Here is a 14,108-nt window from a genome sequence, read left to right on the forward strand (position 1 = left end):
ATTAAATTTGTTGTACTAAGATGCTGTATTTATTCAAACTTATTTAAAGTGTTACATGCTCATATTCAAATTAAGTTAAATTAACTTAAATAGTTGTATTTAAACAACTTAATCCATTTGGGGAAACCGATTGCACCAAATGGTTCAAGTACTATTAACACAAAACCAAGCTATTGTTCTTTCCATTCAGTTTTTATTAACTTTAACTGCAGAGAAAATACAGAATGAATACAACCATACTTTCAGTCATAACCTATGACTGCTAAAGCCATTATCAAACAAACAAATAATTAGGCATTTTAAAACTTGCGCTTTTAGGGAATTTTGAATGTTTTTTGTAGCATTTTGAAAATCAATTAAATATACAAAACACACATTTAGGTGTACATCATATAAAAAACAATAGTCTAGAGGCAATTAGAGCCATAACAATCACAATTTTAAGTAACATTTAGTATAATAATGAAATCAGATGCACTACAGCAATGCAACTATAGAAAACAGCTGAACTAACAAAAAATATTCTCAAAGGTATTTGTGGCTTCTCAACAGTTTTGCCCAGACCTCGAGTCAAGTGAACTGGCACTCATCACACAATTAAAAAATAAAGCTTGAAAGTATATTGTACACATTGACTAATTATCAGTTATCTTCCAAAAGATTTCCATGTAACTAAAAGGTGTTTTTAGAAATAAGCTTAAGATTACACACTATGTAAAGATTTTTTTCAATCACAAACAAAACGTCAAATATGGATTGTCTCCTTATTCTTAGCTTTCTCCACATTGCTTTTTAGAAAGCTAATTACCCTGAACAAATAAAACTATTGAAGCCATTCACAGATAACTGAAAAAGCACGACTATACTGACAGTGAAAAACAAACATCATCTACACAAGCTCATTTTTTAGTGTCTGCAATTTTGGTTTTAGTTGCTTTCTCTCATCGTCTAGCTTCAGCAACACTACTTGAATGAACTCAAAAAAGCCAGTACACTTCTCAGGATAGCTCAGATGCAGAGCATAGATTAGCCCAAACAAACACACCAGGGCATCAGTCCATGAGTGATGAGTCATAACAACCTGATCTTCAAGTACTATGAACACTTGGCGTGGTGAGAAAGGAACTCCTCCAGGCACCTCCTCTTCATCGACATCAGCAACCAGAGCAATTGTGGCTTCATAGAACTCAATTTCCTCCTATAATACACAGTGCACAATTATTCATCTGTAATACCTCTGTTAAAAGTATAAATACAAATGGTCAGGCACCTTTCTTCAGTTTTTCAAATTCTATATATCATAACATGTTTTAAATTGACAGTGAAGGTTCATTTTTCATTCATCCAGTCAAATCAAGGATGAAAGAAGTTTATAAGTCATTCAACTTCACGTCTTCAACTTTCAACCCAAGTCCAGATGACTTATAAACTCCTTTCAACCTTTTTTAAATTCAAATGTGCAAATTATTGTAATACCCAAGTACCTTGCATGTTTTGAAAATCTCTGAAGAATCCTCCTTGAGGTACATTGGTAGGCCGGCCAGAGCTGCTGTTCTAGTTGCATAGATGTCGTTTTTGTCCTAAAAAAAAAAAAAAAAAAAAAAAAAAAAAAATATATATATATATATATATATATATATATATATATAAACATAGCAATGGCAACTGCCAAGCAAGCAGAATAATAATTAGTATTTTTAAATACCTGTTTTCCATATGCCAACAAAAGCTGCTCCATCCTTTCACCGACCCGTCCAGTTTTCCTCTTTTTGTAAAGTCCAATCAGCTGAGGAGCATAATCATCCAGTGCAGCATAAAACACATGTGGCAGATTCTGATTGGTGATCCGATGAAATTCAAAGTAGAGCTGAGGAGAATTCCAAAAATATTATAAGCAAAACACAGCATACTATATGAACAGCAAATGTTATATATGTAGTTGTACTTACCTGTGTCTCATGAAAGAGTGCTGGCCATCTGTCCTTGAGCTCTGATACAGGAGGAGAAGTGGTGACAATCTCTTCACGCCGGAGGGCAAAAGTGGGCATCATATGCTGATGAATGAGAGGGATGTCTCTTTCTGCTGAGGTCTTCTTGAACTCCTCTACCATCTCAAGTCTTCTGGTTTCCAGAGACTCCCTTGTTTCTCCAGAAGGATAAGAAGGAAGGAAGTTGACCTCACCTCTCCTAGGTCTTTTAATATTGGCCCTTGGTGAAGCTCCATCTGGGTTTGTTCTGCTGCGCTTTCCAGCATTCACAGCACCATCCATGATGCCAGCTTTAGCCAACTTCTTTCTTTGGTTTCCCATTTTATATCTCAGGCTATTCTTCCACCCTTCCCACCCAGTGTCAGAATTCCTCTCTTTCAGACAGGGATGTTTTCTAACTAAAGCTTCTGCAGCCTTGCCAATTTGTGTTGTACTAGGGTATGCTTTTAGTTTGTAGATTTCTTCCCCCATTGTCTCAAGTATGTTGTGTTTTTGATCTCGTGTCAGCGTAATTACTTTCCCATTTTTATCAAATGCTGCATTACCCTCTCTTAATACATGTTCCACTTCATAAGAAAATGGCGGAACAATAAAAACTTCTGGCCATCTACTAATACGCTCTGGTGAATCTATGGTATCAGTGCTATCAGTCTGAAGGATTGTGTCATCAGTGCTCGTTGAAATCCGGTCAAGCTCAACTAACCTGACAACTTTAACAGATGCTATAGCTGGCAGGTCTTCTATTTTAACCAAATTACACAAGGCATTATCAAAATCTGGGTCATGAAACTGAAGCCGAAAGTCAAAAGTAAAATTTAGCCTAGATTTGATCGCATCTATGAGGGCTTGCACACTGTTTGGACGAGATGGCAAAATAAGTTTTTGAGCGTTATCCTTATCAAGGATGACCCTTAACGTCAATATTCCTGTTGCCTCCATCTGAATTTGTTATTTCTGTAACAGACAGGTTTCACATATTATAGTGGCATTTTAATACATGTTTGTGTTTACAGTTATTTGCAAAATATTAATTGTGCAAAAATATAAAAACATTTACGTGAATACAAAAAAACTGAATAGATGAATTACCTTTGCATTGGTTCAGAAATTGGTGGAATCAGCTGATGTCTCAGTTCTGTTTCTTTAGTCAGACACTGGAATGAAATGGTTTGTTGTTAGAATGAGTTCATTTGCTATCTTGTAAGCAACATGCGGCATGTGGTCAGACAGTTGGCACAGAGATTTTACACTGTGACGGAGACCCCTCTGTTGATTCTCTGCTACTTCATATGAACGCAAGTGCTCAACGTAATAAGTGTCATAGTCTTTCAAGAGAAAATAAATGTTGTTTCTGATGAGCAGTACATTAAGAATCTCTTTGAACTCTGGCAATGCAGCATAAGCACCTGTGCATACAAACATGCCAATTGCAAAGTTTGTGCCATTAATTGTAACCTTTTTTGTTGCATATATTGTGTCACTGTCAGCAATACCTGAAATAAATAATTGTGTATCTGCAGGTAATGATGAAATGTACAAAGACTCCATTTTGGATGTTTGCACAGGTGGTTTGAAAAACGTTGATGAGGACAAATAAAATGCCATCATGCTTTGATGTCTCTCTGCCAAAGTTTTTAGTACATTTTTGTAGTTGTGAGTGTCATGAACTATTTTTTTGAAAACCTTATGCTTTCCCTCAAATCTCATTGTCCAAAGATGAACTAAGGGACCAAAGCACTTTATTAAGTGTGGGTAATGCTCGATGTAATGATGCTTTGGCCTGAATCGAACATTAGGAAACACTTCCTGAAAGAGTTGTCTGTGATCTAATATTTTACAGGCCATGTACTGAATGGTCTCGTCACTAAAAGTATGAGACATGGCAAGCTGAACTACGTCCTTTAAATCCATTAGCACTTCCCAAAAAGTGTCTCTTTCTGGAACTTTGGAGCCAATGAGAAGAGGCAACAGTCTAAGAAGGGCATGATTTTCATGCCCGTTCCCACCAATGGTCCCTCGCCTGGCAAAATTTGAGGGTATTGGATGAGGGCGATCAACTTTGTCAGAATGTTGGTAGGGAAAGCGCAGAATTGCTCTGTTTAAGTCTTCTAAGGTAAAATATCTCTTAGAAATCAAACCTTTTAAACAATGTGCCAACTCCACTGGAACGACACCTTCAAACAGGTCGTGTAGGAGGTCAGGTGGGAAGCCTGTGACAGGATGGAAGAAAGAGAGATGGTCAGAAAGAACACAGGGGTTTTTAACACCATAGTTTTCCTCAATGTCATCATTCTGAAGCTCTTGCACAAGATTATCATGAGCATCTTTTGTTCTCATTACATAATTCCCTGTAACAGCATTTTCAGTTTGCATTTCTGTTTGGGTGGCATGACAAAACCTACAGAAATATGTAGACCTGAAACTCATTGAAACCAGCAAGTCCATGGGCAGCAAGGTTGTCTGCCACAACAGAGTAGACAGTGCCTTTAAGACATTCACCAAGAGTCTCAATGTAGACACCTACTTCTTCAAAAGTTTTCAGATCATTTAAGAGTGGTGACAACATTTCCTTATACCCAAACTGGCGTACATCATTGGAATTGCACAGCAGAGCAAGCTGAGTGCAGTGTAGAGCAGAACGAGATTTAACTGGAAAGTTTGCCAGTGTCCAATAAACTGCAAAAACTTTATGTATTTTCTTTGAGGTACCAAGTGGGTTTGCGATTTCAAAATCATCCACGTAAAGTATTATTGACAATTTCTGTCCCTCTTGTGACAGTAGAACATTTTCCTGGTAGTAGGATCCATCACAAAATGACATGAAATGTCCAGGAATCTGTGTGGGTGCTTGTTTAATTTCTTCAAGCACATCATTTTTTTTTCAACAACAATTGCAAAGATGTGAGAATAGGCACATACATATAAGTGTGCTTTGACGATTCAATTAAATACTCCACAGGTTTGACATATGGAAAATTTGCTTCGTAATATGATTTCCTCCTCTTTGCTGTAGATAGTGGTCCTTCAGATGTGACACATTTATGTAAAACATTACTATCAGAAACTGCCTGACAAATCTCATCCACCAGTTTGTCCGTATATGTACAGTTGTGCTTTTTCAGTATATCTACAACTGATTTTCTAACCAGAGGTACTGATAACAAAAACAACTGATCAATATGCTCAATAATCTCCTGTGTTGCTCTCTGAGACACATGGAGAATGGTCTGCATTTTCAAGAAAAATCCAGCCAGATTGTATTGCAACTGCTCTTCTAAACCCTCAATTCCACTGATTTCACTGGTGGATGCCACTTGATTGTCATCTGATGACTCTATTGAATCAAGCTGCATGTCATCTTTTTGTTCTACATTTATAACACTTTGCACAATGCCTTCATTGTAACTTGTTGAATTTTGGTGGTCTCTGCATTTGTGGGCATTGAAGGTTGAGTATACATTGGTTTTAAAATTGCAGTTCTTGAAAGGACATGGAACAGTTTCTTTTCGTTTTAAATGCCCCCTCAGATGGATAAACATTTGGCTTTCAATAAATGGCTGCTTAAAATTACACACAGGGCAACAAAATCCATATTTATTCAAATCTAGATAAGAACCGTCTTTTCTTTGTGTGGGAGTGTGCATTCTTGACATGTGTATCTTTAATGAATTAAATGTACTAAATGTACACATGCATGTGTTGTAGAGACAGGGTAAGGGTGAAATTGTGGAGTACTGACCATGGTTGAGCCGATAATGCTTCAACAACATGACTTTTATGGCAGTAGAAAAACTACACAACTTGCAATTCCACATTTTGATGCCAAATCGTTTTAAAATCACCTTTACTGGCTGTCTTTAGTGCAGTGCTGGATGATCTCTCGGCATGCTACTGCTCCTTCAATCGTCAGACTGTAATAACACAAAGCCATGAGGACAGAAAGCTAGCAGAACAGTTTTTACTTTTAGACTTTTACTTCACTTAAAAACAGTCAACCTGGATAACACAAGCTTTGAAAACAGTAACTACAGTTCATTATCAATTCAGATTGGTCAACTACTCTAAATGTTATGAAATAATAAAGCAATTTTACATAAGTGAAGTACACAATAGGCTAACCCTTGGAAAGTACAGAGTCAGAAACGTTTAGGTTTGGTGCAGTGCAGCTTTGAAAAGGTAAATTATTTCACGACTAAAATGCCACTAAGCATCATATTTTAAATTTGTGAAGGTGAACTTGTCCAGTAAACTCTTAAAATGAACACTAAATAAATCTTCTACCATTTTCACTGTGTCAAAAGTAGGCTACATTTGAACTTGATAAAGTTCAGAGTCAGAAAAGCCTAAACACTGATTTTACCAAAGGTTTTGTGGCATGCAGTTTGCAAAAATTAGACTACTTACCAACTATTTGATTGAAACAAGCCACCAACCGTTAATTTTTTAAATTGTGAAGGCAGACTCCATACAGCGCTAGGCGGGAATTGTGTGCTGGCAAGCTAAGTTACGAGCTACTACAACAAAGTAGTCTGATAAATTACAACAAAGTACAACTAAAACAAAGCAGTCTGATAAATGTACGCTAGAAGTAAGCATTAACAAAAAAACATAAAAATAACGTTTATCTTGTACTTTCATGGCCGACAAGTCCAGGCAAACGCTGGGGGCGGGGCCGTGGATGATGACTAATACAAATGAATTAACACTACTTAAACAGTTTAAAGCAACAGTACTTAAAACATTACAAAAACATCATGTGTACTTATTACAATAAAGTTATTATAACATATGTATACTTTTGGGTCTACCTAACACACTTCATGAAAGTTACTTTAACTATTTTTCAGAACTGAGTAAGAACAACTTACTTCTTTTAGTAAGATGCACTGTTGGGTTTTACAGTGTATATATGTATTATTAGCCCCAGTGGCCTAAAAGATAAGGCGTTTGCCTCCTAAGCCATATGGGTGTCTCAGACGATGGCTTTATGCGTGTCCTCAGTGGCATCTGATTTTAAGACAGAAAAATCCAGTGAATTTTCAGGCCAGCTAAATCTAAAAAGCACTGGTCTACTCTGCAGTAAAAGACAAAGCCAGCGCCTTTGACAGTTTCTCTGCTTTTTCTAATGCCTCCAAATAGCTCATGTGGTGGGTGCAGAGGATAGTGCTGGGAAAGCAGTCGGTCTGTGGATTACACTGAAGATTAGGTCGGGCAGAGATGAGGCTTGCTGCATTCCAGCAGCACCAGGGCAGATTAAAGTCACCCAGAGCAGTGGACATTTTAACCTTAGAAGATGATCCACCAGCTGCAGTGACATTATGGCAGCCCCTCCCACCCACAGAGCCTTATCTAATACAAATGTGACTGTGTGGGCTATTTATGTTGGCCACGTCTGGCTGTGTATACTTGTACTGGAACTTTGTCAGTTACATAACAGCACAGAGCATTCAAACTTGGTTAATGCATAAAAATGATTGTTTTCATAAAAAGTAACTTTAGAGGATTACATATAAAGAAAAGTACATTTAAAAATTACATCACCCAGTATTTAATACTTTTGAAAAAATATTTAGTACCTGCTGACATGGCCTCAGATACAGTCACATAATTATCAGTTAACAACAAACAATCCAACACATGGACACAATTCCTCATAGGGAAACACACAGGAACTGTGAAAAGCTGAAAACGAAAATGTGTAGGAATCGAGGCTTTAATGCTACAAGCCGAGCTGCTCATCACTGTTTTCGTTACCTGAAGATGAAGCTTGGATAACTCAGGTTTAACATCACTTTGCACATAAGGACACAGTGGAAAGATCCACCCTTATGTGGGGTGGATCGAATCTATTAAAATCATTCTTTGGACTAAAAGAGTGAATGCACAGCATAATTAAAGAAATTATGTAATGCATGTAATGTAATAACTGCTTAGTAATGCTAATGTGATTATTTCGCATACAGATAAATAATCCCCGCCCCCTTAATAAAACAATAACAACAACAATTGATTTAAATAATCACCTGGCTATTGTATACCTATAACCTCTTCACCTAAGATTATATAAATCACTTGAGGTGCAACTGGCTAAAAGTTGTTTTGAGTTTTGAGAGACAACAACGCAGGACCTTAAATGCTTTTCCTTCATTTCAAAGCAGCTTATTATCATTATGACATGTTTTTCTTTTCTTTTAAACGACTTCAAGCAAACAGCAGGGGAGCCTTGAGGCCCGGTGATGGGTGAAGCACTCATTGTCACCTAATTTGCTAAACTATTCTGCTTCCAATTTGCCTATTCAGTCTTTGTTTATGCTCTCTGCCTCTCCCTTTCTCCCTTTATCTCTATTTCCTTGCTGCATGAAGTGAATGCTAATGAGTATTACAAAAGACATTTTCAAATATTGCAGCTCCATGAGTGGGGAGTGTTGCTTCCATTAGTGGCATTACTACCACAACAATGAGTTCTTTTTGTTTCGCTAAATAATTGTATGTATCTTTAAAATGTATTTCATCATCCACAAAATATATATGTGGTATGTTTTGTTTTCTTTCTTCTATTTTTTTTTGACATTTTACAGCTATAACTGCCAGGTTCAGTCACTGTCAAGCACACCTGCAAATTAACACAATTTCCATCACTCCCCTGGAAATAAACACCCCGTAGTAATAGAAGAGCTGAACTTCCTCTTTGACTGCTGGAAAAAAGGCTGTTTTTTGTTTACTGCTCCCTGGTGTCCCTGCTCATGCTAAGCATAACAATTTAGCTGCCACTCCCAAATCTTCCCATAAGAACAGTCACAAATGACCCACATGAGTCATATTTAAATGCGACAGTTATGCCGTATTTTACTGTGATATGGCAAACTATCCATTTTTTTGTATCTAAACTGAACTAAGAAGTGAAAGCAGGAGAAAAAATATGAATAAAAACAAAACAAAATAAAATGAGACACTAACCGCAGTATGACAAAGTTGTTTCGTTCTCTCCCGCCACTATTCCAACCCCCGAAATGAGCTCAAGAGAAAAAAACCTCATCCAGTGGTTCAGTGCTGTCTGTTAGTGATGTGCGATACCACTGATTTCCTTTCCGATCCGATACCAAGTAAAATTCAGGGTGGTATCGGCGATACTGATCCGATACCGATACTCTGTACAAAAACTTAATGTTTCATTGCATTTCATAATACAATATATAATTGTATTATGTAATTGTAATAATAACATAACCATATTGCTTCATAATGATTAGAGGACATCAGACACAACACCCCACTGTCTTGCCACATATACCACAAACCGCGTCTGGGCTGTTTGTGGAGGTAAAACGCATCCACACATGACTCTGTTTGCGCTCAGCCATTGTTGTGAGTGTGCACGCCAGGGGCTGCGACACATTTATACAGCCGTATTTCGCATATGACTATGAAAGGCGTAAGAGGAAGTAGTTCCTTCAAAATTAGAAGATCCAAATGATATAGTTTCTTTCCACTGCATTCATTTTAATGGAAAAACTACAAATTTACCCCAGAGTACTAAAATATCGATATTATAATATGAGAATCGATTCTAGAACAAAAATTGCTGGTATCGGAAGAATCGATATTTCAGTATCGATCCGCACACCACTACTGTCTGTGTATGGTTGGTCAGGTTGGTTTATTATATATGCGATTAAACGTGTCCAAAATTCATGTAAGTCTTCATGTAACGGCAGAACAAAGATTGCCACAGACTGTTTTGCCTAGTTTTAATCATAGTTACATTTTTATTGTTTGTATTTATTTGTGTAGTTGTTTTTTTTATCATGCTAGTTCTTGGTTTTCTTTAAACGACTTCTATTGATTTTACCTAAATCATGTTTTACGTGACTGTAAACCAGCGGCTCTGATTTTATTGTTGGCTTTTCCTGACCTAGTGGGAGCCCTAAGCAAACACTGAGGCTGAACTAATAGGAGTGCATGGTTCTTGGTCCCAAGGTGCCCTTGTTGATATTCTAGCTCTTATTATTTTGAGCTGGATCCTTTTCTGGTCCAGTTAGACAAACATTTATCAGGCTTGGGGATACAAAAGTATCTAATATTTATAAAACCAAAGAAACAGAGGGTTCAGTAATAAATTCACAATATAGTGCTTCTCATGCATGGCTGCTAACAACTCCATTATCATCAAAATAGTGATCATATTAGATGGAAGCCTCATGTCTGATTTGCTAATTGTTAGCATTGTATCTGCAAAAAGAATTAATGTGAGGATTTGGGGCATGCACTGTGCTGCTTTAGTGTATTGATATAAACAAAGTTAGTCTATGAGCATCTTTGAGACAGGATTGAATTTATAAAATTATAGCCTGTCATGTTTTTACTACTACTGTGCTTCTCTTTGCACGGTTTTGCAACAATAACATTATTTGAAACCTTGTATGCGAGGGGAAGGATTTTAAATTCGATTCTGGATTAAACAGGGAGCCGATGAAGAGAAGCCAAGAAAAACAACCGCAAAGCCAGTGAAGGCTGAAATTTAACAAACTCTTCTCAATTTCGCAAAAGTATATAAAGCAACTGCTGGGTTGATTTCTATGGAATCACACCGAGTTTCCTCTTTGATTTTCTGTCTCATATGTCGAGGTTAGAGAGACATCAGTGAAAGGCCACATGTTAGAATAACAGTTTAATTTTAGCAGTCGTGTAGACGACCAACTCTGGTTTCCAGATGTTCTTTTTTTTTTTACAAATTCCAATACAAAATGATAATGTTACCCTCTAAAAGAGCTGGTGGTACAAAATTTGTTTTCCCACTGTCCAACGAACAGCCTTGAATTGCAGTTTCTCGGCCGAAATGTGAATTCTCACCTCCAGGCTCGATCGGAGGGGTGTCTGAGGTGCAGCAGAGCATGATGTTCACCGCCTCTGAAGACTGTAGCGACTTTGTTGTTGCAGTGGATTGATGAGGTTTATTTAGAGGAGCAGAATGAACGCTGGGAGACAGAGAGAGGAACACTGACAGATAAGGAGAGGGAGAAGGAGTAAAGAGTGCTAATGGAATTTCCAATCTGAAGGGAATTAGTTACTTCGTACAAGGTGTTCGCGGTGCGAGAAGAACGTGATGGAAGCCAAGAGGAAAGACGTACGGATGAGCACGACTCTCACAGTATTCTCACAACCTCGCACAGGCAAAAGCACCAGCAGTGTCCTTTTATTGTTGCTAAGAAACAAATCTAATCACATAAGCTATTGTCAATCACAGGCTAAAAGCAAACAGCCAACAACTGTTTCAAATGAAACAGTCCAAACCACACACCATTGATTTTCTTTTTTGGTAGAATAAACAGCACAGGGAAAAGAAAAGCATCATTAAATGTACAATTGTCCTCGTTCCACAGCAAGTCAGTGAAATAAAAACATCTTATAAGTCTTATATACGGTTTTACAGAGGACTTCTCAAAATTTCCAGAAGTTCTCAAACTTTGATTCTTCTATGTAGCCCTCAGACACTGTAGATGTCATATAAAAGTGGATAATATTGTTAATATTGAGGTGATTACATTCCTCCATACCAGATTTATTGTTATTTAAAAGGATTAGTCCTTGTAGTCCTTTAGTCCCTCTCCCCAAGGAAAAAAAAGGCTGACAGATCCTGACCTTGAGTGTAAATGAACCTCACATTCTAAGATTTTATTTATGGGTTGTTGTTGTTGTTTTTTTTTGTTTTTTTAGCATGGTTCTGCACAACCTGAGGACAGCAGAGGGACCATCAACCCTTTTTCTGGAAAAAAAATGACTTGGGGTGCATCTGAAATTAGCAGAGGTGCACTAGTGTGTACAGAAGGAAAAATGGATTTCCTTGATCTATATGTGCATTTTAAGATGTTTGGAGAGTAAAAATGACTTCTGTGGTCTCTGACTCTTTTTGATTCTTTTTCTGTCTCCTGAGCTCCTTTACTGTGTCTCTCTACTCCCTCTCTCTGTTCTCCTTTTATCTCTCTGCCTTCAACTTTACATTGTTTCATGCATTTCGGTCTCAGTGTTCTCGTACTCGGTGTCCTCGTTGTCCTTTCCATCCATTTGTATTAGTTCTCGATGACTTCTCACTTGACTTTTCTGCCAAAGCATACAAAAAGAATTGTGAAATCCACTTCTATTTAGACTTTGTGTTTGAGTTTGAATGGATTTGAATTCAGTTAGATAAAAATTAAATGTGCTATCCCACTGATACCACATTTAAATTCTAAGCAGGTTAGGTGTTTATGGAGCCTGTGGTTTACGCTTTAATTACTGAAACACACGTGCATTATCTTTGCGGTAACTATCTCAGACTGAATGTAATCAGGCCAGCTGTTATACCAGAATATAATGGTCCTCCTGTCCTGCAGACACTGGGCAGTAATGGCTCTTCCTCTTTCACCTCCACATTCATTTGCTTTCTCTTTCAGTCCCTTCATCTTGTCCCACACTGATGTTTATCCATCTGACACTGAATGGATAAAATTGATATTAGCTGGCTAGCTAGCTACTTTTTAGGCTAACTGTGAGCCACTCACGTCTTTACTGTCAGTGTCCCCTGACTGTCCTTTGTCCACCTGCTGTTTTCTGTTTCTCCTCCTTTATTTTCTCTCTATTTCTTAGAGATGGTGGTGACTCTCAAAATGGAGCCAATTAGAATCAATAAGTGATATTGATAATCAAGATCCCTGACACCACTGGCTGAAATGTAGTGCCAAATCATGGCAGAGTAGCCATAATGTTTTAGAGATAGCTACTTGCTGTTGTACTACTCTTATTACTCCATACATGTTCACAAAGGTTCTAAGAAAAAATGTCAAAATTGGATGTATCACTCCATATAACCTGTTGCCACTGATTTTCAGTCCAACCTGGGGGTTTCTGACAGGTTGCTAGCAATGACACTTCTCTTAAATAAGGTGTCTTTTTTATGCTTGAATTATTCAAAAATTCAGAGATTATATTTCTCGGCTTGCTTGGGAACATGGGAGGTGTGGGATTCTCTGCTTAGGCTTCTGCCCCCATGACCTGGCCCAGGATAAGATGGGAGAAGATGGACTAATTAATACGTCCAAGTTAACAAACCCCACATTCCTCTGAAAATGATCAAGAACAATGACTAGACTGAAAATGAGTGTAAAAGGAACTAATGTCCAAAGAAACATTTTGAAACACCTTAAGAAAACCTGGAGAACTACTGTTTAAGACCACTTTAAAACAACAATACAAGCAAGTCTGACTCCTTGGAAGTGAAAATCTAAAGAAACGAGCAGTGGCTTAAGAACTTTGCATAGTGCTGTTACTTCCTGACAGCCCTTTTATGTTTGTGCCTGTTTTGTTAGCTTTATTTTACTTTATCTTGAGCAAACCTGATTTTTTCTTCCCCAGTCGTTATGTTTTATCCTTCCCATCCTCAGCAGTTTATCACAGCACAAGTTCTGTTGACTTGAACAACATTTGCATAAAGGCCATTTGGCTGCTCATATAGTGCTTGAGGTCAGTTCAGCTGAGTGGATAACCAGGTAATGAATCTCCTTCTTTTCTTGTTAATATTGTGTCCCTTACCCCATTATTCTCATTGGACCGGAGGATAAGGGAATAGAATAGGAGCGAGAGAGAGCAAGGGGGGAGCCATTGGAGTACATGCATTATGTATCATATCCTACAGTGAAGAAGACAGCACTGTGAGTGGGAGTGTGAGCGGCCAGCAGTGCACTGAGGTGAACACAGTGAATGCTAATGAGGGAGCTGCATTTGCTGGGAGGTACATCTGATTAAAAGCACAAGTCATGGTGAACACAGCCCAGCGGTGTTATCAGAGAAAACACACACAAAGTAACGGATGTCAGAAAGAGATGAGTTTTGTGAGTTATTTTTGGCTTCAACGGAGATGAAAGATCAGATTACTGATAAAAGATCTGCGTCACTGATATGCTGGAAGTAAGGGGAACACATGAGATTTTAACTTCAAATGTTTTCTTTTAAGTCATCGGTTGACAGTTTTCCTAACTAAATTAGGCTCCTACATTATAATTGGTCGTTTGTGTCACAGCTCTATACAGCCACTAGCATACACAAGGTTAAGTGAATATTTATCAGCTGCTTGGTGATTTGTCTGCT

The 14,108-nt window shown here is 37.8% G+C and overlaps 1 protein-coding gene across 1 annotated transcript; it reads right to left on the reverse strand.

Annotated features, from left to right (window-relative positions):
* Positions 1-889: 889 nt before the first annotated feature.
* On the reverse strand, positions 890-2,498 carry LOC146624749 (uncharacterized). Its single transcript, XM_085364111.1, has 4 exons — positions 1,950-2,498; positions 1,706-1,867; positions 1,485-1,580; positions 890-1,198 (listed from the first exon to the last, which is right to left on the reverse strand). The coding sequence occupies exons 1-4, from the start codon at positions 2,457-2,459 to the stop codon at positions 890-892; spliced, it is 1,077 nt and encodes a 358-aa protein (XP_085220237.1). The 5' UTR covers positions 2,460-2,498.
* Positions 2,499-14,108: the final 11,610 nt, after the last annotated feature.

The sequence above is a fragment of the Diplotaxodon limnothrissa genome, linkage group LG10, assembly GCF_057381915.1.
Source record: "Diplotaxodon limnothrissa isolate DT_005_m linkage group LG10, D_limnothrissa_male_GT1.1, whole genome shotgun sequence".
In the NCBI taxonomy this organism is placed as follows: domain Eukaryota; kingdom Metazoa; phylum Chordata; class Actinopteri; order Cichliformes; family Cichlidae; genus Diplotaxodon; species Diplotaxodon limnothrissa.